Source organism: Vulpes lagopus, chromosome 19 (genome assembly GCF_018345385.1).
Source record: "Vulpes lagopus strain Blue_001 chromosome 19, ASM1834538v1, whole genome shotgun sequence".
NCBI classification, from domain to species: domain Eukaryota; kingdom Metazoa; phylum Chordata; class Mammalia; order Carnivora; family Canidae; genus Vulpes; species Vulpes lagopus.
This window is the reverse complement of record NC_054842.1, coordinates 33,515,443-33,542,101: the sequence shown is the minus strand read 5'-3', so window position 1 is coordinate 33,542,101 and position 26,659 is coordinate 33,515,443. Positions and strand designations below refer to the sequence as shown.

General features: G+C 36.0%; 1 protein-coding gene across 1 annotated transcript in view; it reads left to right on the top strand.

Moving 5' to 3' along the window:
- Positions 1 to 26,659, top strand: part of STAG1 (stromal antigen 1) — a 401,833-nt gene that overhangs the window by 360,084 nt on the left and 15,090 nt on the right. The window contains exons 24-28 of the mRNA XM_041733757.1: positions 1,653 to 1,827; positions 4,046 to 4,185; positions 7,161 to 7,262; positions 10,996 to 11,144; positions 11,847 to 11,975. Coding sequence (XP_041589691.1) covers positions 1,653 to 1,827; positions 4,046 to 4,185; positions 7,161 to 7,262; positions 10,996 to 11,144; positions 11,847 to 11,975 — 695 coding nt within the window. The remainder of the gene's footprint in view (positions 1 to 1,652; positions 1,828 to 4,045; positions 4,186 to 7,160; positions 7,263 to 10,995; positions 11,145 to 11,846; positions 11,976 to 26,659) is intronic.

The window sequence follows — 26,659 nt, the reverse complement described above, 5'->3', positions numbered from 1 at the left end:
CGTCTGCCCTGGGGCCAACAAGTACACACACAGGTGATACAGTATGCGTAGGGAAGAGACTTGTGCAGGCTTTGGTAACAGAATCAGATCTCTTAGCGCAAGGAATCCCTGAGTCCCTGCACCTGAAAAGTAGGGGTATAAGTAGGTTTATCCCATCAATTCAATAGACTCCTCATTCCTTGGGTAGGGCAGCACAGCCCAAGGCAATACCATTTCCATGAAGTGATTTTGTGAGCTGTTTAATTATACTAGTCTGTTGGAAGTACTTTTATATAAAGTACTATTATATAAAACAAGATACTTTTTTCCATATTTTTTTATAATAATACTGGGATAGAAAATGGCCAGTTAGTCTAGTTAAAGAACACTGTAGTACTTATCCTTTGCTATCCCTTCTTACAAGTAGGTTATCACAGGTCTCTATTAAAGTTATCAGGATATAACTTAAAATGGGAACAGATATGGTCTTCCCTAGATCTTACTCTCTAAACCTTCTGAACCCCATCAGAGCTGTCTGAAAGTACCTAGCTCAGGACATTTAAACCAAAAATTCAGTGTTTCTACATCATCACTGGTGATATCTCAAATTGTGGCCTCCATAAAATATATATACACTTTCCCCTGGATTCTCTTTATGCTCCCCTTTTCAAATGGCTCTTTCTAAGTATCTTTATGTAGTTCATGATTGTGTAATCAGAGCATGAACTGCCATGATTCTCACTGGAGATGGATAGCCTAGTATACAACCATCTCCAAATACATACCAAAATTATGTTTTCCCATGGATATCAATATTTAGAAGGGGGTAAGTGAATGATTTTGAGTTATCAGAGTCCACAGTTATCCCACAACAAAATCATTTATAGTAAACTGATGACAGGCTTATTTCATGCTATTCATTAAATAGGGCAAATTTGACAACATTAACTATAATACTTTTCTTTAGGGAAATTTTTTTTTTTTTTTTTTTTTTTTTAGGGAAATGTTTTGAAAGTTCCCTTCTGTGATTAAATTTGTTGGCAAGCTTTCAGATCCTGGTTTCTATATGAATGGTCTTAAATTCAGTTTTAAATGTTAGAGGGGTTTTGTTTTGTTTGTTTTGCATTCGATTTTTTTAAGGAGGAATCCTAAGAAAAAAGAAGAAGAAGAAGAATCCTAAGTAGTAGCTTTAAGGTTTAGAGTACTGCATTGTAATTTGTTTGGATAATATAGTTTGTCTTAAGATTTATACTTATTAAAAAAATAAAAAAAAAATAAAAAAAAAGATTTATACTTATTGTTTAATTAAGCAATATATGATTGATTTCTAACCTCTGTCATAATTTATTATATTAATTTCATATTTCCAGAGTTGGCTTTAAGTCATTTATTTTTTAAGTTGAAATCAGAATCTCTTAACTATTTTGAATTAATACAGCCAAGTAAAAGAAATAGACTATATTTAGGGAGAAAAAGTCTTAAATAGGACTAGTAATATTTAATGAGAAAAAGTAATTTCATTAAGTTTGGGAATTAAATAGTTGAAATTTAAGTATTCTATTTGTGCCATGGTATTGTTATTGAGGTGCACTTAATTTAGTATGTTTTCATTAACATTGATCTGACTTGTAGTTGTATTTATATATTACTGATGAATTCCCTTTGCGTTGCAGGCATTCATGTTACTCTGTGATCTTCTGATGATATTTAGCCACCAATTAATGACAGGTGGCAGAGAAGGTCTTCAGCCTTTGGTGTTTAATCCAGATACTGGACTCCAGTCTGAACTCCTCAGTTTTGTAATGGATCATGTTTTCATTGACCAAGATGAGGAGAACCAGAGCATGGGTATTTGTAGCTCTTATCTTGTCAATGTTGATCTTTTTTTTTACCAACCCCAAAAGATATCAGGAAATAATTTAAATTCAGTTCTAAAAAAGTAGAATTTCTCTCTTTTAAAAGGGTACCTGGGTTTCTCAGTCTATTAAGTGACTCTTAAGTTTGGCTCAGGTCAAGATCTCAGGATCGTGAGATCAGGCAAGCCTCGGGCTCCATGCTGGGCGTGGACCCTGCTTAAGATTCTCTTTCTTTCTCTCTCTCTCTTTCTCAAAATATAAATAAAAATAGAGTTACTACATTCTTGTAGTTCAGAAACCAACAAGAATGAAAATGTACACAGTGAAGTCTCCCTCCTTTAGAACAGTACCTTAGAGGTCTTTCCCTGACACTACATATAGAGCTTCTTTATTCTTTTTCCAATAGCTACAAAGTAATTTATTGTTTATAGCATATTTTATGTTATCCACCTCCTATTGATGTTTGGCTCATTTCCAGTCTTCTGCTATTACAAATTATGCTATAATGAATAATTGTGTACATTTGTTATTTCCCACATATGTAAAATATATATGCAGATAGATATGTTTCTAATTGAACTATGTCCAGGTTCATAATTTTTCTAAAGGAAGACATCCAAGTTCCTTTCTATTCCTGAATAGTCATCATATATTACTTAAATTAACAAAATATAAGATATTAAGTATTAAAAGATTGTTATCAAACCTCACCAGTCAAAATTGTGCCAAACCTGCATAATAATAATGTAGCATAATTAGACCAAATAGAAATAATTGTAAATAAGTGTTGCTTAGCTTATTTGTGAAATAGATGAGTTAGGATCTGTAGCATATCTGATCTGTGGATCTACTTGGTGCTATTAGAGTATTTTTTACTTAACAGAACATTTTAGAAAATACTAAATTGTGAAACAAAGTCTCTATTTAGGGTCCATTTTAATCTCAGGAGATAAAATTTATTTACTACTTGTTTTAAGCAAAAAGATTTCCAACTTCTCAAAGCAGTGGTGCTTCACAGCAGGACCAATTAGTAAAAAGGAAAGAGAGAAGTTGAGTAAGTTCTTCTGTGATTATACACACGTGAAGAAGGAAAGAAAGAACACTCCGCAACTAAGGGCAAGCCAAGACATGAGAAAGTCAGTGCACATTTTAACAAATGTGTCAACATCTGGAGCCTTGTGAAGAAATTTTTTCTAGGATTTAAAATAGACACACCAGTAGGGCCTGAGAATTAAAAAAAAAAACTGAGGAAGAAACACTACTCATTTTGAAAGAATTTAATAGCAAGCTTTGTTTTAAAAATTGTGTATGTGTAGGGGCAGCTTGGGTGGCTTAGCATCCCAGTTGGTCAGTTAAGCGTCCAACTCTTGACTTCAGCTCAGATCTTGATCTCAAGGTCATGAATTAAAGCCCTGTGTTTGCCACTCACCCAGTGTGGAGTCTACATTTAAAATGTGTGTGTGTGTGTGTGTGTAGACATAAATGGTTTGCAAAATATATCATGCTGATAATGTAACCATGTTAAGGACAAGCACTGAAAATTAACATCTCTATTTATTTCCATTACTCCCCACATATTTCTTTCTAAAAGAAAGCCTTTCCCTATATCTTAAAATTTTCCAGAAATTTCTTCTCTGTTGAAATACAGCTAGTAGCATATAAAGAATATTGAAATGAGAAGAGATAGCATTTTTAAGGTAAACCGACAACAGTAGTATTATGATAAAAATATAAGAAAAAAACTTATCTGTGGTTTGCTTATCTTAGTCTTTGTTATGACAGTTTCCTAGATGGTAAGAACCTTTGTACCTACTAAATGTTTAATAAGTGTATAACTATGGCACCTGGGTGGCTCAGTTGGTTAAGTGTCTGCCTCTAGCTCAGGTCATGATCCCAAGGTCCTAGGATCGAATCCTGAATCAGGCTCCCTGCTCAGTGGGGAGTCTGCTTCTCCCTCTCCCTCTGTTCCTCTTCCTGCTTATGCTTTCTCTTTTTTTCTCTCTCTCAAATGAGTAAATTAAAAAATCTTTTTTTTTAAGTGTATAACAATAGCACCCTAAAATAATCAGTTCAGCTAACAGTTTTTATCTTAAAACTGAATAGTACTGTTTGTAAAGTTATAAGTTGGTATTTGATTATACAGATTGTCTACATTGTTTTTCCTTGGATGAAGAGCCAAAGTTCATAACCAATTTATTTTCTGTGGTTAGAGGGTGATGAAGAAGATGAAGCTAATAAAATTGAGGCCTTACATAAAAGAAGGAATCTACTTGCTGCCTTCAGCAAACTTATCATTTATGATATTGTTGACATGCATGCAGCTGCAGACATCTTTAAACACTACATGAAGGTATAGTTTCATAGTCTTATTTTTTTCCTTCCATCTCAGTGGTACAGAAATCTGGACTTAAAAATGAAAAGATAAACTAAATTGGCAGGTAACTATGTATTGTTGATGATTTTCTGATATATATAAGATTTCTCTCTTTTATAGCTTATAAGCTTTTCGTCAGTCTATACCATTATATCAACCCCATGATGTAGAATATCTTCACATTAATTGAAAGAACATCTTATTTTCATGAGGTATAAAGCCTCTTGATCAACATGGAAGAAACCTAGTCTTTCTTATGACATCTCTTCAAGACATTTTTATAAGTATGTCTGCTAAGTACCATGCCGCCGGCCAGGCACTAAAGTTACAAAGATTTTTAAAATTCCTGCTCTAGGGGCACCTGGGTGGCGCAGTCAGTTAAGCATCTGACTCTTAGTTTTGCCTCAGGTCATGATCTCTCGGGTCTTGGAGTTGAGCCCTGCAATTGGCTAGGGAGTCTGCTTGAAGACTCTCCCTCTGCCCCTCCCACTACTTGCACTCTCTCTGTCTTTCAAATAAATCTTTAAAAAAATAATAAAATTCCCACTCTTAAGTAGTCTAAAGCTGAAGATTGTCAACAATTATACAATTGTATTATATTGTATAATAGAGGTATGCATAGGGGTTTCGGGAAATACATAAGAGACACCCAACTCTAAAGAAATAGAAGGATTAATAGAAACTGCTTAGAAGTGACTTCTGAACTAAGTCTAAGATGATAAGCATAAATTAGTAAGCAAAGAAGTAGTGGGAGGACTTGTGGGCAGATTGAAGTTCATGGACAAAGACACAAAGGAATGTGAATTTTTGGAAGGAAATGCAAGTAATTTGATGTAGCAAGATAGATTGCTCATGAGATTGGAGCCAGAGGTGAGATTTAAAGAATGTGTAGCTAAACTATATGCTGTGTGTGAAGCCTAGATTTTTGTCTTGAGGGACGTTAAGAAGGTGTTGAAGGTTTTAAACCATTCTTTATAGGACGGGATTTTGATAGGTACCTGCCTTCCTGGCTGTTTGCCCTGCTTTCCTTAAGCTCCATTTTGTTTCTGACCCTCTAAAAAAGTAGTGCTCAGAAATCTTTATGACAGGCACATCTGTTTTTACCTTGTTCTTCTGTCACAGATAGTGTTTGGCCCATGTTCAGAATATTGCGCGCGAGCCACGTTGATTTACTCATTTGTGTCTTTATCCATGTTTAGTTACAGTCCATTTCTAGTTGTGACATAGTAACTAATTCATCATATTTTGCTGAACAACTGCAGTATGAGCACTGTGCTGATAGAAATCTTTAAAAAATGTGATTTCTGCATAAGGAGCTTATAGAATGATAGAGAAACTGAAATACAAACATAATATTATGTAGCATGGTAATAATGAGTGGCTGCCTGTGTTCTATGCTATTTATGTTTGAGACAGTGTTCTAATTCTAAGGCTTTTACATATTTTCACTGATTTCAGTAATCCTTTTAGGTAGGAAATATCATTTACAGATAAGGTAATTAAAGCTCCAAGAGGTTAAGTAACCTTCAAAGGTCACTTAACTATTATAAGTAGCAAAGACGGAAATTTGATTCTGGGTTTGTCCAGCTTCAAAGCTTAGCTCTTCCCATTAGACCATAAAGCCTCAGCATGATTATTATAGTAGTAGATGTACAAATTACAAAATAAACATAAAACAGAGAGAGAGACTTAAGTGAAAGAAACCTAAGAAGGCTTCCTAAAGTAATGTGTAAACACAGTTTGAGTGCATGAATATGAACTTACAATGGTTTTTCCTTTTTATCCCTTAACAGTACTGTGTTGGTTTCAAGAAATGAGCTTTATCCAAAACTTATTATCATCCTTAGCAATTTTTGCACCTCTGCTCATTATAAGCTTTAATTTTTTGAGAGTATTCTAATAGTTATTTGCTATTCTTTGTTATATATCCTCAGTTTATGAGGCTTTTTGCCCCAGTTTTCCATGTGACCACTGCAAATATTAATTTATTGGAGATGTGCCTATTGAACCACCTCAGTATATTAAGATATCGTTTTCTTTTTTACACCTCACATCATGGAAACATACCCATCTTTTTGAAAATTATAAAAGCCCAATTGCCAAGCTAATATACTCACTTCTTCACCTAGTTCATAGGGTTTTAGGCTTTAGCTTGGAAATAATATCCAGATTTAGTAGTTTTAAATAAGGTTTTTCCTAATTATTTACAAGAAAAATTCTTAAAATCCTGTGTCAAAAAAATTTGAATTATAAAGAAATTAAATACTTCTCAGTCACTATTGAAGAAGTCAGTGTTTTAATTTTTTATCTTAGAGTAGTAAAATATAGACATTGGGGAGCAGAGAATGACATAGTACACAGAGGTATTAAATGAAAGGTCTATTACACCAATCTACCCTTCCCCTTTATTTAGGCCCACTACCCACAGGCAAGCAATTTTAAGTGTTTTGGTTTGGGACACCTGGGTGGCTCAGAGGTTGAGTGTCTGCCTTTGGCTCCGGGCGTGATCCTGGAGTCCCTGCTGCTTCTCCCTCTGCCTATGTCTTTGCCTCTCTCTGTGTCTCTCATGAATAAATAAATAAAATCTTTAAAAAAAAATAAGTGTTTTGGTTTTAGTTCTTTATGAAGTTTCTACCCACATTCTGTTTCTTGATTTGTCAACTTTAAAGTGCTAAAGTGCCATGTTACAAAGAATAAGGAATTTTATTTACATATGTCACTTCCTCCCCTCCTGGAATTCCTAGTTTTTCAGTGAATGTTAGTTACTTAATAATCTTAAATATCAAATGTGTATTCCTTCAACTTTAGACAGTATCTTTTATCCCTGATATGTTTAAGATGAAGAAATTAAACACCTCTGAGCTCCCCCTTTACATTCTTTCACCAGTTCACTATTTGTCTCATGAAATTTCAGTAATTTTAAATCTGTGTTTTCTTTCTTTTTCTCACAGTATTACAATGACTATGGTGATATTATTAAGGAAACACTGAGTAAAACCAGACAGATTGATAAAATTCAGTGTGCCAAGACCCTCATTCTCAGTTTACAGCAGGTAAGAAATCTGATGAAAGGAAAGAGTTAACGAGTACAATTAATGTTATTTAACACTTTTATGTGTTTAGTATGTCTTACTCATTTAAACTAGGTCATTGTATCAGTACATTACTATGGATACTTTATGGTATAAAGACATGTGTTATAGGTCTTTTCTGTTGAAAGATAATCTTACAGTTCACATTTCAAATAGATGAAATCCTAAAGTGATCTATTCTTGGACCAGATGAAATGCCAAACAAACTTTTAAAAAGTAATCATTTAAATAGAAAAATCTAAATATTTATTTTAAAAATATTTAATGAAGAAAGGGCAAAAATAGCATTCAAATAAGAAAATAAGTCACGTATGTTATGTAAATAAGAGTCCCTAATAAATGCCTAGTGAATTAATACAGAGATTTCAAGAGATGGGTGGGGCTCTAGGTATGTGTATATAAACAAATACAGGGACTCCTGGGTGGCTCTGGCTGAGTGTATCTGCCTTTGCCTCAGGGCATGATCCTGGGATAGGGATGGAGTCCCCACATCGGGCTCCCTGCCCAGATAAGCCTGCTTATCCCTCTGCTGATGTCTCTGCCTCTCTCTCTGTGTGTCTCTCTCATGAATAAATAAATCTTTAAAAATAAACTTAAATACATTTATACTTCAACACGCTGAACAAATGTTAAATGAGTTCAGGGAAATATTCAATCTTATGTAACAGATCCTACAAATCAGTGACAAAGATAAATCCTGTAGAAAAGTAAGCAAGGAATATGAAAAGCGGGATGCCCAGGTGGCTCAGCGGTTGAGCAGTTGAGTGCCTTTGGCTCAGGGCATGATCCTGGAGTCCCGGGAGAGTCCCATTTCAGGCTCCCTGTGGGGAGCCTGCTTCTCCCTCTGCCTCTCTCTCCGTCTCATGAATAGATAAATAAAATCTTTAAAAAAAAAAAAAAAAGGAATATGAAAAGCCAGTTTTCAGAAGAGGAAACCCTAAAAACCAATAACCATATGAAAAGAGGCATAATTTCATTAATAATGAAATACAAGTTGAAACAAAGATATTTATCACTTATGGGCAGATTAGCATGAATGTAGATGATTGTTAAAACCAGTGATTGGGACGCCTGGGTGGCTCAGCGGTTGAGCGTCTACTTTTGGCTCAGGGCGTGATCCTGAGGTCTGGGATCAGAGTCCCGCACAGAGCTCCTTATAGGGAGCCTGCTTCACCTTCTGCTTATGTCTCTGCCTCTCTCTGTGTCTCTCATGAATAAATAAATAAAATCTTTTAAAAAATACCAATGATTGATAAAATTGTGGAGAAAAAGATCATTTGTAAAAGAAATTGCTTTTACCTTCTTGAAATATAATTTTGCAGGCTATTTCAAAATTGAAGATATATACTCCTTTTAAAAATCACTATTCTTGTTGCTAGATATCTGCATTGGTACATGCAGGTACAACAGAGATATGTATCTAAAAGATGTTTTATTGCAGGAAATCTGTAATGTTGAAAAATTGGAGATAGTCTAAATGTCCATTAGCAGAGGAATGGTTAAAGTGTGATACTCTGAAATAGCTAAAAGATTTTCAAAACAAAATATTAAGTGAAAAATAACAAGTTTCAGAGAAAGAGGAACCCTCTTACACTGTTAGTGGGAATGCAAACTGGTGCAGCCACTCTGAAAAAACAGTATTATGGAGATTCTTCAAAAAGTTAAATTTTTAAAAAAATTTTTAAAAAGTTAAAAATAGAACTACCATATGACCCAGCAATTGTACTTCTGTGTATTTACCAAAGAATATAAAAATACTAATTCAAAGAGATACATGTACCCTGATATCTATATTCTATATATTATATATTATTATCATCAACAGCCAAATTATGGAAAGAGCCCAGATGTCCATTGACTGATGAATGGGTAAAGAAGATGTGGTGTGTATATATATATATATATATATATATATATACATACATACATACAACAGAGTATTACTCATCTCCGAAAAGAATGAAATCTTGCTGTTTGCAAAATGATGTGGAAGGAGCCTAGAGACTGTTGTGCTAAGTGAAAATAGAGAAGGACAAATACCTATGACTTCTCTCATATATGGAATTTAAACAAAACAGATGAATATAGAGGGAGAAAAGAAAAAAACAAAAACAGGGCAAACCAAAAAAACAAACTCTTAACGATAGAGAACAGACTGAGAATTACTGGAGGGGAGGTGGACAGGGGGATGGGCTAAACGTGTAATTGGGTAGTAAAGAGGGCTCTTGGAATGAACACTGTATTGTATGTAAGTGATGAATCACTAAATTCTACACCTAAAACTAAAATTACGCTGTATGTTAACTAACTGGAATTTAATTAAAAATTTGAAAAAGAAAAAAAATTGCAAGTTTCAGGACAAAATACATAGTATAGTATCAGAAGTCTTACATATATATATTAATACGTCTAAACTGGTCTAGAAAACCTTGAAACTTAAACATTGTTTACTTGGAGAGAAGAATGCTAATGGGAAAGAGGAAGAAGAACTTTTATTTTTTTTTATTTATTTTTTTTTTTTAGAACTTTTATTTTTTATATTCCTTTAATTTTGCACAGAGATATATATTCTTTGTATTCATTGTAAGTGTAAATTTTAAAATTTAAGGCTATTGTGTACAACCATCTCTGAAAACATTTAGAAGGTGAAGAATTTATAATTACCTGTGAATAAATTTGAAAGTATTTGGAAGAACTGCTGTTTCTAATTACAGCACTGTAAGTAGTTCAGGCCAATATGTTGCTGAAGAAAACTGAAAAGATGAACAACATAATTAATAGAAGTATTATTTTAATGGAATGGTATGATAAAAGTGAATTGAGAGATGGAAGATAAGGAAGTGAAAAAAACAAATGTAAACAATACTTTTCAGGATTTTTGCCAAAAAGATTCAAAACAATGTATTGATAGCTGGTATAGAAGATTGAGTTAAGAAGTTAGTTTTTTGTATTTGGGGGGGGTGTTTAAGATGCATGTATGTATTAGAAGGAATAGTTAAGGATCAGGGCAGAGCAGTAAGCACAGGAGCTAAATTGCTGAATAGGTAAAATGGAATGAGATCTAGTACATAAGGAGGGAGCTGCTTTAGAGGAAAGCCTGGACTATTAATCTCTCATAATAGGAGGGAAGAGAGATGTGTACAGATAAATTTAAGTTTCTGACCTTGGTGGTAGAATGATAGCTTTTATATTCTTTAGTACTTAAGGATATTCAGTTGTTGTTATTTTGATACAATATATGTAATGTGTGTGTAATTTATAAAACTCCTCCACCCAGCTTAAGAACTTTTTTGTATATTTTGGTTTGGGGTGGGAAAACCACCCCATATATCCAAATGTCTTCTTTTACATAATGTTCTTGTCTAAGATATAATAAGTGAAAAAATAAAGTTCTGAACCCTATATTTCATATATTGCTCCCTATAAAAACAATAAAAAGAATACATGTTTATGAATACAAATATATTTCTATAAATATATTTCCTTTCCCCAGCCCAAAATATATTATCTTTTGTTAAAAAGAAAATTGGAGATTTTGGCGAAAGGGAACAATGTGGCTACAGTTCAGTGCTAGAAGGGAAATAAATATTTTACCATATACCTTTTAAATATGTTTAAATTATATTACCTATTTTAATAATAAATAAAATATTTCATAGCTGTAGGTTTTTTCCTCTTTTTTTCTTTCAATCAGTTGTTTAATGAACTTGTTCAAGAGCAAGGTCCCAACCTAGATAGGACATCTGCCCATGTCAGCGGCATTAAAGAGTTGGCACGTCGCTTTGCCCTAACATTTGGACTGGATCAGATCAAGACACGAGAAGCAGTTGCCACACTTCACAAGTGAGTGAGCTGAATAAATACTTTCTGTTTTAGAGAATCTGGTTTCCTGAATTTAACCTAAATAGCTGTTATTTGACCCATAGTGGAAAATGATAATATTTTTAAGTTATAAGTACTTTACAGATTGTGTAGTCTGGTGAGTCTCAACTGGGAGGGCCGTTTTAATTTGAAAAACACTTTGCTGCCTATTTTTTCGACTTACAAAGTATAGAAATTAAAGTTTAACAAAATATTCTTATCTAGGCTGTCAGAATGTTATGGGAGACAAGGGTTTAAAAACACTGTGCAATACTGATTTGGTCTTTCACTTATTTCATAACTGAAAATTGAATGACAGAAAAAGTTAAATACCTCACTTTTAAATACCTCACACAGCTGCTTGATACCATGACCAATTCTGAGAACCAAATTTGCTGATAATCTAATTACCTTTCCAGGGTATTGTGCTACCTCTACAAGGTGCACATAAGAATTTAGCTTTGTTTAACAACTTAAAGTTTTTTACTATAAATAATAGAAATATTATTAGGTACATATGTCCTACAAATTAACATTGTTTTACACTTCAAATTTCTCAAATTTATTAGATTTTATTATATTCAGTGATGATTTTCCTGCCTACCCAACTTTGAAATTCTAGTCCATTTAGAGAACTATACTACCTACCTGGAAAAATAAGGTGATACTTATCTTTTACTTCAGGGATGGCATAGAATTTGCCTTTAAATACCAAAATCAGAAAGGACAAGAATATCCGCCTCCTAATCTGGCTTTCCTGGAAGTACTGAGTGAATTTTCTTCTAAACTTCTTCGACAGGACAAAAAGACTGTGTAAGTTGTTTTTATCATGATACCCTTGTAATTTTAATCTTTTTTTTTTTTTTTGAAAAATGTTAATCATCTAGATGTAATTACTGTTGATAACATAAGCTCTAATAGTTAAGGAACTATAGTTTTCTTTCAAGCGTTTATACAGTTCTTTTTTTGCTTGCCTTTAGTACTCTGGAAATAAATTAAATAAGGGAAATGATTTCTTACTCTACAACTCAAAGAAGTAAGGACATTGACTTAGCTTTTGTGTAACCCATTCTTTCTTCCTTTTATATTAACATATTTTAATTTTATAAGTGACCCTTGAACAACATGGGTTAGGGACATCAACCCCCTCACAATTGAAAATCGTATAGAACTTTTTTTTTAATTTAAAATAAATGAAAAGCGTATTCATTGGATTTTAAATTTCAAACTTCTTTTTTTATTTCATTTTTTAAATTTTTATTGTTGAAGTATAGTTAACATACAATGTTATATTAGTTTCAGGAGTACCAACACAGTGTGACTCGACAGTTCTATACATTACTCAGTGCTCACTATGATAAGTGTAATAGTTATGTCTGTCGTCATACAACATCATTACAGTATTATTGACTATGTCCTCTCTGCTGTACTACATGTAAGTTTTGACTCCCCAAAAACTTAACCTTTAATAGCCTACTACTGACTGTAAACCTTATTGATAATAGTCAACATATTTCATGTTGCACATATTATATGTTATATTCTTACAATAAAGTAAGCTAGAGAAAAGAAAATGTTAAAGTCATGAAGAAAGAAATGTATTTACAGTAGCATGGTGTATTTTTCAAAAGAAATCCACATATAAGTGGACCTGCACAATTCAAACTCACATTCAAAGGTAAACCGCATTTTTTATTTGACTTGGTTCAAGAAGATTTTCTTTTTCAGCAGTTTAAATAATATATGCAATTTTTCATTAAAAAAAAAAAGATGGGATCCTAAATTTTAAAAATTGGTAGGAGGGTCTGTCAGTTGTAATAATAAGCTAAATGAACAGAAATTTGGAGCGACATTGAAAAATTTTATAAATATGAGTGCTAATTCTAAGGAAAGATGTTGACTTCATGTTGGTCAGAAAATATTTATTAAGCCTCTAATCTGGTCAAGTAACGTTCTATGGCTGTTGTTCTAGTATGGCCAGACAGTGAACAATGCAAAGTGTCTGCCCCTAGAAAGCTTTTGTTTTGATGCAGAGAGACACAACATAAACATAGGAACAAGAGTCTCAGGCACTGAAATAGAATAATGTGATAGAGAACAAGTGATATTGGGATTTGTGGGGGTGAGGTGGTTTGAAAACTTTTTTTATATAGGCATTTACAGGTATACATTTTACACTTTACCTTAACTGCATCTCATAGATCTCGTAGCTTGCATTTTTGTTTTCATTCTTCTCAAGGTATTTTTTTTCATTTCCCTTGTATATTATTTTATCTATCGGTTATTAAGGAATATTTTGTTTAGTTTCCCCATATTTGTGAATTTCCAAATTTTATTTCCATTATTGATTTCTAATTTCATTCTATTGTGATTGAGAACATGCTTTGTATAATTTCAGTCCTTTCAAATTTATTGAGGCTTGTTTTACAGACCAACATATTTGCAGAATGTTCCACGTATACTTGGTAATATGTATTTTTCGGCTGATGTTGAGTTACGGTATTGAGATAGCTATTAGGTCACATAGCTTATAATTTTGGTGTTTTTTTTTAATACTGCTCAAGTCTTCTATTTCTTTGTTAATATTTTGTCTAGTTGTTCTATCCATTATTGAAAGTGGGGTATTGGAGTCTCCCCAACTATTATTTCTGAGATTTTATTTTTCCTTTCAATTCTGTCACTTTTTGCTCCATATATTTTGGAGCTAGCTCTGTTGTTCAGTATACATGTTTATAATTGTTACGTCTTCTTGATGGATTGACTCTTAGATATCATTATAAAATGTCCTTCTCTGTCTCTAGTAACTTTGGTCTTAAAACTTATTTTGTCTTGGGGTGCCTGGGTGGCTCAGTCTATTGCTTTCCCCTGCTCCGGTCATGATCCCAGAGTCCCAGGATCAAGCTTGGCATCAGGCTGCCTGCCCAGTGGGGTCAGCTTCTCCCACTCTCTCTGCTCTTCCCCCTGCTTGTGCCCAATCACTCTCGCTCTCTCTCACTCACTCTGAAAGAAATAAAATCTTTTAAAAATATATATATATTTGTCTGATACTAATGTAACCATTCCAGCTATATTTCAGTTACTGTTTGCATGGCATATCTTTTTTCCATCCTTTCACTTTCTGCCTTTTTATCTTTGAATCTAAAATGTGTTTCTAATAGATAACATGTAGTTGGATCATTTTTTGTGTGTGTTTTTTTTAATCCAGTTTCTGCCATTATTCCATTTAATCCAGTTTCTGCCATTATACTGTTTTCTATAGATCTTTGTTTTTTTCCTCCTTTCCTGCTTTATTTTAAATGAAGTGGATATTTTCTAGCATAACATTTACTTTCTTCAAAAAATACTTAATTATACTTCTTTAGTTATTTCCTTAGTGGGTTTTTTGTTTTTGTTTTTTTTGTTTTTGTTTTTTTTGGGGGGGTAGGCCTTAAAATGTGCATCTTACCAAAATTTCTTCAAATTTATTCTAAGGAAGTATAAAAGCTTTACTCCTATATAGCTCCATTTCTGTTTTCCCCCTTTGGTGTCATTATTGTTACACAAACTACATCTAAATATGTTACATACCCAACAATACATTATAATTTTTACTTGATATAATTGTATGTCTTTTAAATACACTGAAAGAAGAAATGGAGCCAAGTATATATTTATTATAGAGTTTGTTATAATAACCTTCTTATTTACCATTTCTGGTTCTCTTCATTTCTTCCTGTGGATTTGAAATATCTGACATCATTTCCTTATGCTAATACATCTTTGCTCCCACCTACTTCCTTTTCTGTTTACTGTCAAATATATTATATTTCTCTGTTATTAGCTCAACAATATAGTAATACATATTGTTTTATATAATTGCTATTTAAATTGGTGAAAAGAATAAATATGCAATTATCTTGTCCTTTCTAACTACCTAGTAATTACTTTTCAGCTCTTTTTGTTTTTTGTTTTTAAGATTTTATTTATTTATTCATGAGGGACACAAAGAGAGAGAGGCAGAGATCTAGGCAGAGGGAGAAGCAGGCTCCATGCAGGAAGCTCGATGTAGGACTCGATCCTGGGACTCAGATCACTTCCTGAGCCAAAGGCAGACACACTCGACCACTGAGCCACCCAGGCGTCTCCAGCTCTTTTGGGGTTTTTGGTTTTGTTTTTTTTGTTTTTTTTTAAGATTTTATTTATTTATTCATGAGAGACAGAGAGAAAGAGAGGCAGAGACACAGGCAGAGGGAAAATCAGGCTCCATGCAGGGAGCCTAATATGGGACTCGATCCTGGGACTCCAGGATTATGCCCTTGGCCAGAGGCAGGCACTAAACTGCTGAGCCACCCAGGGATCCCTCTTTTTGTTTTTTATGTGTAGATTATTCTCTGGCATCATTTGCTTTCAGCCTGAGAACATCTTTTATTATTTCTTGTAAGGCATGTCAGCCAGCAACAAATTCTGTTTTTATTCCTTCTGGGAGTGTCTTTATTTTAACTTTGGAATATAGTTTTGCTAGATCTAACATTCTCTATTTTTTAAGTTATTTGTTTATTTATGAGAGAGAGAGAGCGCATGCAAGCAGAGTTAGGGGGGAGGTGTGGAAGGAGAAGCAAATTGCCTGCTGAGCAGGAAGCCCGACTCAGGACTTGATCCCAGGACCCCAGGATCATGACATGAGCCAAAGGCAGACACTTAAACCGCCTAACCAACTGAGCCACCCAGGCACCCAGCTAGATACAACATTCTTTTTTGATTGTGTATTACTTTCAGTACCTTGACTATGCTATCCCTCTGCCTTTGCCATTGCATCTAATGAAAAGTCATTGGAGTTTAAGCTTAATGGTGCTCCCTTGTATGTAATGAGTTACTTTCTCTTTTTTCAAGATATTTTCTTTATCTTTGGTCTTTAGCATTTGCCTGTGATGTGTCGGGGTGTGGGGATTTTTACATTTATTCGTTTGGACTTTGTTGAGCCTTGAGAATGTGTATATTTAATAATATTTTCCATCAAATTTGGAAATAGCCATTATTTCTTTAAATTTATTTGTTCCTTCTTCTGGCACTCCCATTATACTTATTAGTGCACTTAATGATATCCCACATTTTTGTGAGGCTCTGTTCATTTTTCTTCATTCTTTTTTCTCTCTGCTCTTCAGAATGCATAGTCTCTACTGATACATTTTTAAGATTACTATTTTTTTTTTTAAGAATTTTATTTTATTTTATTTATGATAGTCACAGAGAGAGAGAGAGAGGCAGAGACACAGGCAGAGGGAGGAGAAGCAGGCTCCATGCACCGGGAGCCCGACGTGGGATTCGATCCCGGGTCTCCAGGATCGCGCCCTGGGCCAAAGGCAGGCGCCAAACCGCTGCGCCACCCAGGGATCCCTTAAGATTAGTATTTATTCTGCCAGCTCAAATCTGTTGAGCTCTATGGAAAATTTTTTATTTCTGCTATTGTACTTTTCAGCTGCAGAATTTCCATTGGTTCTTTTTCATCATCTTTTTTTTTTTTTTTTTTTTAATTCATTTGAGAGAGAGTGTGTGTGTGGAATGTGGGGAGGGACAGAGAGAAAAAAGAATCCCAAGGAGACTTGCTGCTGAGCACAGACCCTGACGGGGGCTCCGTCTCAGGACCCTGAGATCACAACCTGAGCCAAAACCAAGAGGCAGATGCTTACCTGACTGAGCCACTCAGGTGCCTCCATCATTTCTTTTTATTCATATCCTCTACTTAGTGAGATAATGACATCATAAATTTCATTCTTTATTTTAATAATAAATTTATTTTTTAATGGTGTTCAATTTCCCAACATACAGAATACCACCCAGTGCTCATCCCGTCAAGTACCCCCGTCAGTGCCCATCATCCATTCACCCCCCACCGCCGCCCTCCTCCTCTTCCACCACCCCTAGTTCGTTTCCCAGAGTTAGGAGTCTTCATGTTCTGTCTCCCTTCCTGATATTTCCCACACATTTCTTCTCCCTTCACTTCTATTCCCTTTCACTATTACTTATATTCCCCAAATGAATGAGACCATATAATGTTTGTCCTTCTCCGTTAACTTACTTCACTCAGCATAATACCCTCCAGTTCCATCCACATTGAAGCAAATGGTGGGTATTTGTCATTTCTAATGGCTGAGTAATATTCCATTGTATACATAAACCACATCTTCTTTATCCATTCATCTTTCGATGGACACTGAGGCTCCTTCCACAGTTTGGCTATTGTGGACATTGCTGCTAGAAACATCGGGGTGCAGGTGTCCCGGCGTTTCATTGCATCTGTATCTTTGGGGTAAATCCCCAGCAGTGCAATTGCTGGGTCATAGGGCAGGTCTATTTTTAACTCTTTGAGGAACCTCCACACAGTTTTCCAGAGTGGCTGCACCAGTTCACATTCCCACCAACAGTGTAAGAGGGTTCCCTTTTCTCCACATCCTCTCCAACATTTGTTGTTTCCTGCCTTGTTAATTTTCCCCATTCTCACTGGTGTGAGGTAGTGTCTTATTGTGGTTTTGATTTGTATTTCCCTGATGGCAAGTGATGCAGAACATTTTCTCATGTGCATGTTGGCCATGTCCATGTCTTCCTCTGTGAGATTTCTCTTCAGGTCTTTTGCCCATTTCATGATGATTGGATTGTTTGTTTCTTTGGTGTTGAGTTTAATAAGTTCTTTATAGATCTTGGAAACTAGCCCTTTATCTGATACGTCATTTGCAAGTATCTTCTCGCATTCTGTAGGTTGTCTTTTAGTTTTGTTGACTGTACCCTTTGCTGTGCAAAAGCTTCTTATCTTGATGAAGTCCCAATAGTTCATTTTTGCTTTTGTTTCTTTTGCCTTCGTGGATGTACCTTGCAAGAAGTTACTGTGGCCAAGTTCAAAAAGGGTGTTCCCAGTGTTCTCCTCTAGGATTTTGATGGAATCTTGTCTCACATTTAGATCTCTCATCCATTTTGAGTTGATCTTTGTGTATGGTGCAAGAGAGTGGTCTAGTTTCATTCTTCTGCAAGTGGATGTCCAATTTTCCCAGCACCATTTATTGAAGAGACTGTCTTTCTTCCAATGGATAGTCTTTCCTCCTTTATCGAATATTAGTTGACCATAAAGTTCAGGGTCCACTTCTGGTTCTCCATTCTGTTCCATTGATCTATGTGTCTGTTTTTGTGCCAGTACCACACTATCTTGATGACCACAGCTTTGTAGTACAACCTGAAATCTGGCATTGTGATGCCTCCAGATATGGTTTTCTTTTTTAAAATTCCCCTGGCTATTCGGGGTCTTTTCTGATTCCACACACATCTTAAAATAATTTGTTCTAACTCTCTGAAGAAAGTCCATGGTATTTTGATAGGGATTGCATTAAACGTGTAAATTGCCCTGGGTAACGTTGACATTTTCACAATATTAATTCTGCCAATCCATGAGCATGGAATATTTTTCCACTCTTTGTGTCTTCCTCAATTTCTTTCAGAAGTGTTCTATAGTTTTTAGGGTATAGATCCTTTACCTCTTTGGTTAGGTTTATTCCTAGGTATCTTATGCTTTTGGGTGCAATTGTAAATGGGATTGACTCCTTAATTTCTCTTTCTTCAGTCTCATTGTTAGTGTATAGAAATGCCACTGATTTCTGGGCATTGATTTTTGTATCCTGCCACGCTGCCAAATTGCTGTATGAGTTCTAGCAATCTTGGGGTGGAGGCTTTTGGGTTTTCTATGTAGAGTATCATGTCATCGGCGAAGAAGGAGAGTTTGACTTCTTATTTGCCAATTTGAATGCCTTTAATGTCTTTTTGTTGTCTGATTGCTGAGGCTAGGACTTCCAGTACTATGTTGAACAGCAGTGGTGAGAGTGGACATCCCTGTCTTGTTCCTGATCTTAGGGGAAAGGCTCCCAGTGCTTCCCGATTGAGAATGATATTTGCTGTGGGCTTTTCGTAGATGGCTTTTAAGATGTTGAGGAATGTTCCCTCTATCCCAACACTCTGAAGTGTTTTGATCAGGAATGGATGCTGTATTTTGTCAAATGCTTTCTCTGCATCTAAGGAGAGGATCATATGGTTCTTGGTTTTTCTCTTGCTGATATGATGAATCACATTGCTTGTTTTACGAGTGTTGAACCAGCCTTGTGTCCTGGGGATAAATCCTATGGTCATGGTGAATAATTTTCTTAATGTACTGTTGGATCCTATTGGCTAGTATCTTGTTGAGAATTTTTGCATCCATGTTCATCAGGGATATTGGTCTGTAATTCTCCTTTTTGGTGGCGTCTTTGTCTGGTTTTGGAATTAAGGTGATGCTGGCCTCATAGAACGAATTTGGAAGTACTCCATCTCTTTCTATCTTTCCAAACAGCTTTAGTAGAATAGGTATGGTTTCCTCCTTAAACGTTTGATTGAATTCCCCTGGGAAGCCATCTGGCCCTGGACTTTTGTGTCTTTGGAGGTTTTTGATGACTGCTTCAATTTCCTCCCTGGTTATTGGCCTGTTCAGGTTTTCTATTTCTTCCTGCTCCAGTTTTGGTAGTTTGTGGCCTTCCAGGAATGCATTTATTTCTTCTAGATTGCCTAATTTATTGGCGTATAGCTGTTCATAATATGTTTTTAAAATCGTTTGTATTTCCTTGGTGTTGGTAGTGATCTCTCCTTTCTCATTCATGATTTTATTAATTTGAGTCTTCTCTCTCTTCTTTTTAATAAGGCTGGCTAATGGTTTATCTATCTTATTAATTCTTTCAAAGAACCAACTCCTGGTTTTGTTGATCTGTTCCACAGTTCTTCTGGTCTCGATTTCCTTGAGTTCTGCTCGAATCTTTATTAACTCTCTTCTTCCTCTGGGTGTAGGATCTATTTGCTGTTTTTTCTCTAGCTCCTGTAGGTGTAAGGTTAGCTTTTGTATTCGAGTTCTTTCCAGTTTTTGAATGGATGCTTGTATTGCGATGTATTTCCCCCTCAGGACTGCTTTTGCTGCATCCCAAAGATTTTGAACGGTTGTATCTTCAGTCTCATTAGTTTCCATGAATCTTTTTAATTCTTCCTTAATTTCCTGGTTGACCCTTTCATCTTTTAGCAGGATGGTCCTTAACCTCCACGTGTTTGAAGTCCTTCCAAACTTCTTGTTGTGATTTAGTTCTAATTTCAAGGCATTATGGACTGAGAATATGCAGGGGACGATCCCAATCTTTTGGTATCGGTTCAGACCCGATTTGTGACCCAGTATGTGGTCTATTCTGGAGAAAGTTCCATGTGCACTTGAGAAGAGTGTGTATTCAGTTGAGTTTGGATGTAAAGTTCTGTAGATATCTGTGAAATCCATCTGGTCCAGTGTATCATTTAAAGCTCTCGTTTCTTTGGGGATGTTGTGTTTAGAAGACTTATCAGTATAGAAAGCGCTAGATTGAAGTCACCAAGTATAAGTGTATTATTATCTAAGTATGTCTTCACTTTGGTTATTAATTGATTGATATATTTGGCAGCTCCCACATTCAGGGCATATATATTGAGGATTGTTAAGTCCTCTTGTTGGATAGATCCTTTAAGTATGATATAGTGTCCCTCTTCATCTCTCACTACAGTCTTCGGGGTAAATTTTAGTTTTCTGATATAAGGATGGCTTCCCCTGCTTTCTTTTGAGGACCGTTTGAATAGTAAATGGTTCTCCAACCTTTTATTTTCAGGCTGTAGGTGTCCTTCTGTCTAAAATGAGTCTCTTGTAGACAGCAAATAGATGGGTCCTGCTTTTTTATCCAGTCTGAAACCCTGCGCCTTTTCATGGGGTCATTAAGCCCGTTCATGTTCAGAGTTACTATTGAAATATATGAGTTTAGTGTCATCATGATATCTATACAGTCCTTGTTTTTGTGGATTGTTCCACTGGACTTCTTCTTAAAGGGGAATTTTAAGAGTCCCTCTTAAAATTTCTTGCAGAGCTGGTTTGGGGGTCACATATTCTTTCAGTTCCTGCCTGTCTTGGAAGCTCTTTATCTCTCCTTCCATTTTGAATGAGAGCCTTGCTGGATAAAGTATTCTTGGTTGCATGTTTTTCTCATTTAGGACCCTGGCCTGCCAGGTCTCTGTGGAGAGGTCTGCTGTTACCCTAATTCTCCTCCCCATAAAAGTCAGGGATTTCTTGTCTCTTGCTGCTTTCAGGATCTTCTCTTTATCTTTGGAATTTGCTAGCTTAACTATTAAATGTCGAGGCGTTGAACAGTTTTTATTGACTTTAGAGGGGGATCTCTCTATTTCCTGGATCTGAATGCCTGTTTCCCTTCCCAGATTAGGAAAGTTTTCAGCTATGATTTGTTCAAATACATATTCTGGCCCTCTGGCCCTTTCAGCACCCTCGGGAACCCCAATTAAACGTAGGTTTTTCTTCCTCAGTCTGTCGTTTATTTCCCTTAATCTATCCTCATGGTCTTTTAATTGTCTCTTTTTTCCTCAGTTTCCCTCTTTGCCATCAACTTGTCTTCTATGTCACTCACTCGTTCTTCCACCTCGTTAACCCTCGTCGTTAGGGCTTCTAGTTTGGATTGCATCTCATTCAATTGATTTTTAATTTCTGCCTGATTAGATCTAAATTCTGCAGTCATGAAGTCTCTTGAGTCCTTTATGCTTTTTTCTAGAGCCACCAGTAGCTGTATAATAGTGCTTCTGAATTGGCTTTCTGACATTGAATTGTAATCCAGATTTTGTAACTCTGTGGGAGAGAGGACTGTTTCTGATTCTTTCTTTTGAGGTGAGGTTTTCCTTCTAGTCATTTTGCTCAGTGCAGAGTGGCCAAAAACAAGTTGTATTGGGAAAAGGAGAAAAAGAGAGGAGAGAAGGAAGGGAAAAAAAGAGAAAAAGAAAAAAGGAAGAAAAAAAGAGAAGAAAAAGAGAAAGGAAACAGGGTGGGGGAAGCAAACAGAAATCAAAAAGCAAAAAAAAGGGGGGGGAGTATCTTCTGATTCTGTATACTTTAAGTCCCTTGACTTCCCCTGGAACTTGGCTGTCTAGCTGGTCTTCTGGGGGAGGGGCCTGTTGTGCTGATTTTCAGGTGTTAGCACATGAGGGAGCTGCTCTGCCCCTTGCCTGGTTTAGGGCTCAGTGGGGGTTGTTTACCCCGTGAGGCCCCAGGAGGATATACCGCAGTGGCAGCAGCCAGCTCTGGAGCCCTGGATTCAGCTCCCGCAGTAACTCTGGGGCTCTCTGCCTGCAGGGCCTGGATGCTCCAGGGGCGGGGCTGCTGATCTGCTCAGCTTGGGCATGAGCGTCCTTGCTGTCCTGGGCTGTCCTGGGCCCTCCCGGCCTCTGCCTGTCCAGGGGGGAGGCCAGATCCTGGGCTGTGTCCCCGGCACCCTGTGCTCACGGGTCTGCGCTGTTGGATTCGCGCTCCTGGCCGGGAAGCCCCCTCCCCGCGGAGCCGCCGCCTGAGTCCCTCGAGCTGCTCCGGGTCCCGCCAAGCGCGCGCTGCTACCCTTAGGGAGCTCGGTGCACTCTCCCTGGGGCGCAGGTGCCTGTTAGTGTCCCAGGGAACCTGAGGGCATCCCCGCCCTCCGGGGGTCTTGCTCTAACTCCCTGTGAGCCCCTTTCTGTCCGGGAAGATTGATGATGCTCCTGCTTCTCCAAGATGGTGCTTTCCTGTCCTGGGGGCACTCGCCCGGCCTTAGCCCGGCTTCTCGCGGGGCCCTTCCCCCTTGGATGCCTTTTGTTTCTTTATTTCTTTTTCTCCGTCTTCCTACCTTGATAGAAGGTTGAACTCTTCTCACTGTAGCATTCCAGCTGTTCTCTCTTTAAATCTCAGGCCAAATTGGTAGATTTTCAGGATGACTTGAAGGTTATCTAGGTAATTTGGTGGGGACAGGTGACTTGGGGACCCTACTCTTTTCACCATCTTGCCCCTCCCTCTTCATTCTTTATATATATTTTTAGTTCTTTGAATATTTTTATTTTTTTTTGAATATTTTTAGATAATACCTTTATAATCTTTATGGACCACCATTTTTATCGCTCATTTTTTACTGCTATATATAGGTCACACTTCCCTATTTATTTGAATGTCTCATAATTTTTTGTTGAAAACTGAACAGTTTTGATAATGTTGCACGTAGGATATATTGTGAAATAATTTAGCTACTCATGATACTGATTTGCTGTGCCCCTAGATATTGATGTTGTTTGATCATTTGTTTAAAGACTTGGATAAACAAACTCTTTGAAGTCTGTTTCTCTTGCAGTGTGCAGTCTCTGCTGTCCCTACTCAGATTTTTTTTCCTCTTGTTTATCATTTGGCTTGAATACCTAGGAGTCACCCCTATATCAGCATTAGACTCATTAATCAAAAGTTGCACTTAAACCTCCTGGGTCATTTAGATTTTTACTTTTTACTATTTGATATATGTATGGCTTTTGAAGGCTGCTATCACAGTTTAGGGGGTTTACTTTGTCCCATGGTCAACCAGAGGACTAGCAGCTTGGAAATTCCCTCTCTGATTGCTCCTGAGAAGGGCAGCTTTGGGTATGTGCAGTCTTCCAGACCAGGGAAGTATGTGATTTAAATTAATGTAATTCAATTTGGTTTTATTTGATTTAGCTTAATTTTTAGAGAAGTTGTGGTTCACAGCAAAATTAAGGGAAAGATACAGAGAATTCCCATATATCCCCCTACCCTAGCCTCCCCATTATCAACATCTACCACCAAAGTGATACCATAGTTACAATTCATCAATCTACCTTTGACCCATCACAATCACCAGTGTTCATGATTACATGTTCAACATGACATCAAGTTCACTCTTGATGTTGTACATTCTGTGGGTTTAGACAAATATCTAATGACATGCCTCCATCATTATGGTATCATGGAGTATTTTTTCCACTTCCCTAAAAATCCTCTGTTCTGCTTGTGCATCCTTCCTCTCCTCCCTAATCCCTTGCAGTGATCATTTTACTGTTTCTATAATTTTGCCTTTTCCAGAATGTTATATAGTTGGAATCACAGAGTATGTAGCCTTTTCAGATAATCTTCTTTCACTTAGTAATATACATTTAAAGTTCCTCAGTGTCTTTTTATTGCTTAATAGCTCATTTCTTTTTTGTGTTGAGTAATATTCCATTGCCTAGAAGTACCCCCAAATGATTTATCCATTCACCTACTGAAGGACATCTTAGTTACTTTCTGGTTTTGGCAGTTATGAATAAAAGTGCTATGAACATCCCTGTATAAGTAATTGTGAGGACTTAATTTGTCAGGTCTTTTGAGGTGTGTGATTGCTGGATCACATGGTAAAAGTATGTTTAGTTTTGTTAGAAACTGCCAAACTGTCTTCCAAAGTTGCTATACCATTTTCTGTTCCCACCAGCAATGTATGAGAGTTTCTGTTCTGCATCCTCACCAGAATTGGATAGTGTCATTGTGTGTTGTGGTATTTCATTTTAATTTGCATTTCCCTAATAACATATGAGGTGGAGTATCTTTTCATGTGCTTATTTGCCATCTGTATATTTTCTTTGGTAAGGTATTTATTCATATCTGAAGGCCATTTTTTAATCAGGTTGTTTTTAAGAATTCTTTGTTAGATAGCAGTTCCTTTATCATATGTGTATTTTGCAAATATTTTCTCCCAGTCTGTGGTTATCATCTTTCTCTAGACAGTGTCTTTTGCAGAACAAAAGTTTTTAATTTTAACTCCCACGTCAACAATTACTATTCCAGGGACCTTGCCTTTAGTGTTGTATCTAAAAAGTCATTGCCAGGATGCCTGGTGGCTCAGCAGTTTAGTGCCTGCCCTCCGCCCAGGGTGTGATCCTGGAGTCCCAGGATCAAGTCCCACATTGGGCTCCCTGCATGGAGTCTGCTTCTCCCTCTGCCTGTGTCTTTGCCCCTGCTCCCCCTCCCCCTCTCATGAATAAATAAAATCTTAGAAAAAGTCATTGCCATACCCTGGGTTATCTAGGTTTTCTTCTATATTGTTTTCTATAGATTTACATTTAGGTTATTAATCCATTTTGAGTTGATTTTTGTGAAAGACAAAAGGTCTGTCTGGATTAATTTATTTGCTTATGAACATCCAGTTGTTCTAGCACCACTTACTGAAGAGACTGCCTTTCTTCCATTTTATTGCCTTTGCTCCTTTTGTCAGAGATCAGTTTGACTATATTTATTATTGATTCAATTCATTTAATAGATACGGGCCTATTCAGATTGTCTGTTTCTTCTTGTGTGAAATTTGACAGTTTGTGTGTTTCAAGTAATTGGTCTCTTTGATGTGGATTATCAAATATGTGGCCATAGAGTTGTTTATAGTATTCCTTTACTTTCCTGTTAATGTCCATAGGATCTGTAATGATGTGTTCTCTTTAATTTCTGGTATTAGTAGTTTGTTACCCTCTTCCTCCCTCCACCACCCCCTGAGGGCTGTCTAGAGACCAATCAATTTTACTATTTTCAAAGAACTAGCTTTTAATTTTGCTGATTTTCTATATTACTTTCTGTTTTTAATTTCATTGATTTCTACTCCAGTTTTTATTATTTTCTTTCACTCTATTTTGGTTATCTTTTTCTAGCTTTCTAAAGTAGAAGCTTAGATTATTTATTTTGAATCTTTTTCCTTTCTGGTATGTGCATCAGTGCTATAACTTTCTTTTAACCACTGCTTTCACTGCATTGCACAAATTTGGTATGCTATTATTTTCATTTAGTTCCAAATGTTTTTAAATTTCCCTTGGGATTTCTTCTTTATCTCATGTGTTATTTTAAAGCATAATGTTTAATCTCTATGTATCTTCCTGGTAATGATTTCTAGTTTAATTAAATTTCTAATTAATTTTAAGAGCAAACATTGTATGATTTTTGTTCTTTTAAATTTGTTAAGATGTGTTTTATGACCTAGAATGTAAACTCTTGATGAATGTTAACAGGTGAGCTTGAGAGAAATGTGTATTCTGCTTTTGGATGTAGTTAGTCTGTAGATATTAATTCTATCTAGTTGACTGATGGTGTTGTTGAGTTCAACTATGTCCTTACTGATTTTCTGGCTGCTGAAACTGTCCATTTCTGATTAGAGGGATGTTGAAGTCTTCAACTGTGATAGTGGATTCATCTATTTCTAATTGCAGTTTCTGTTTGCAGTTAGTTTTTGTCTCATATAGTTTGATGCTCTGTTGTAAGCACATACATGGTAAGGATTATTATATCTCTTGGAGCATTGACTCCTGTATCACTGTATAATGCCCTTCTTTATTTCTGATAACTTTCCTTACTTTGAAGTGTGCTCTGTCTAAAATGTAACTACTCTCTTTTGATAATTATTATCGTCCATTTACTTACTTTTAACTTATATGTGTCTTTACATTTAAAGCAGATTTCTTGTAGACAGCCTATACTTGAGTCTTGTTTTTTTAATCCACTCTGACAATCTTCTACTTGGTGCACTTATAACATTGATATTCAAATTGATTATTGATATAGTTGGATTATACCTACATATTCCTTACTGTTTCTTTTTGTTGCCCTGTTCTTTGCTTTTATT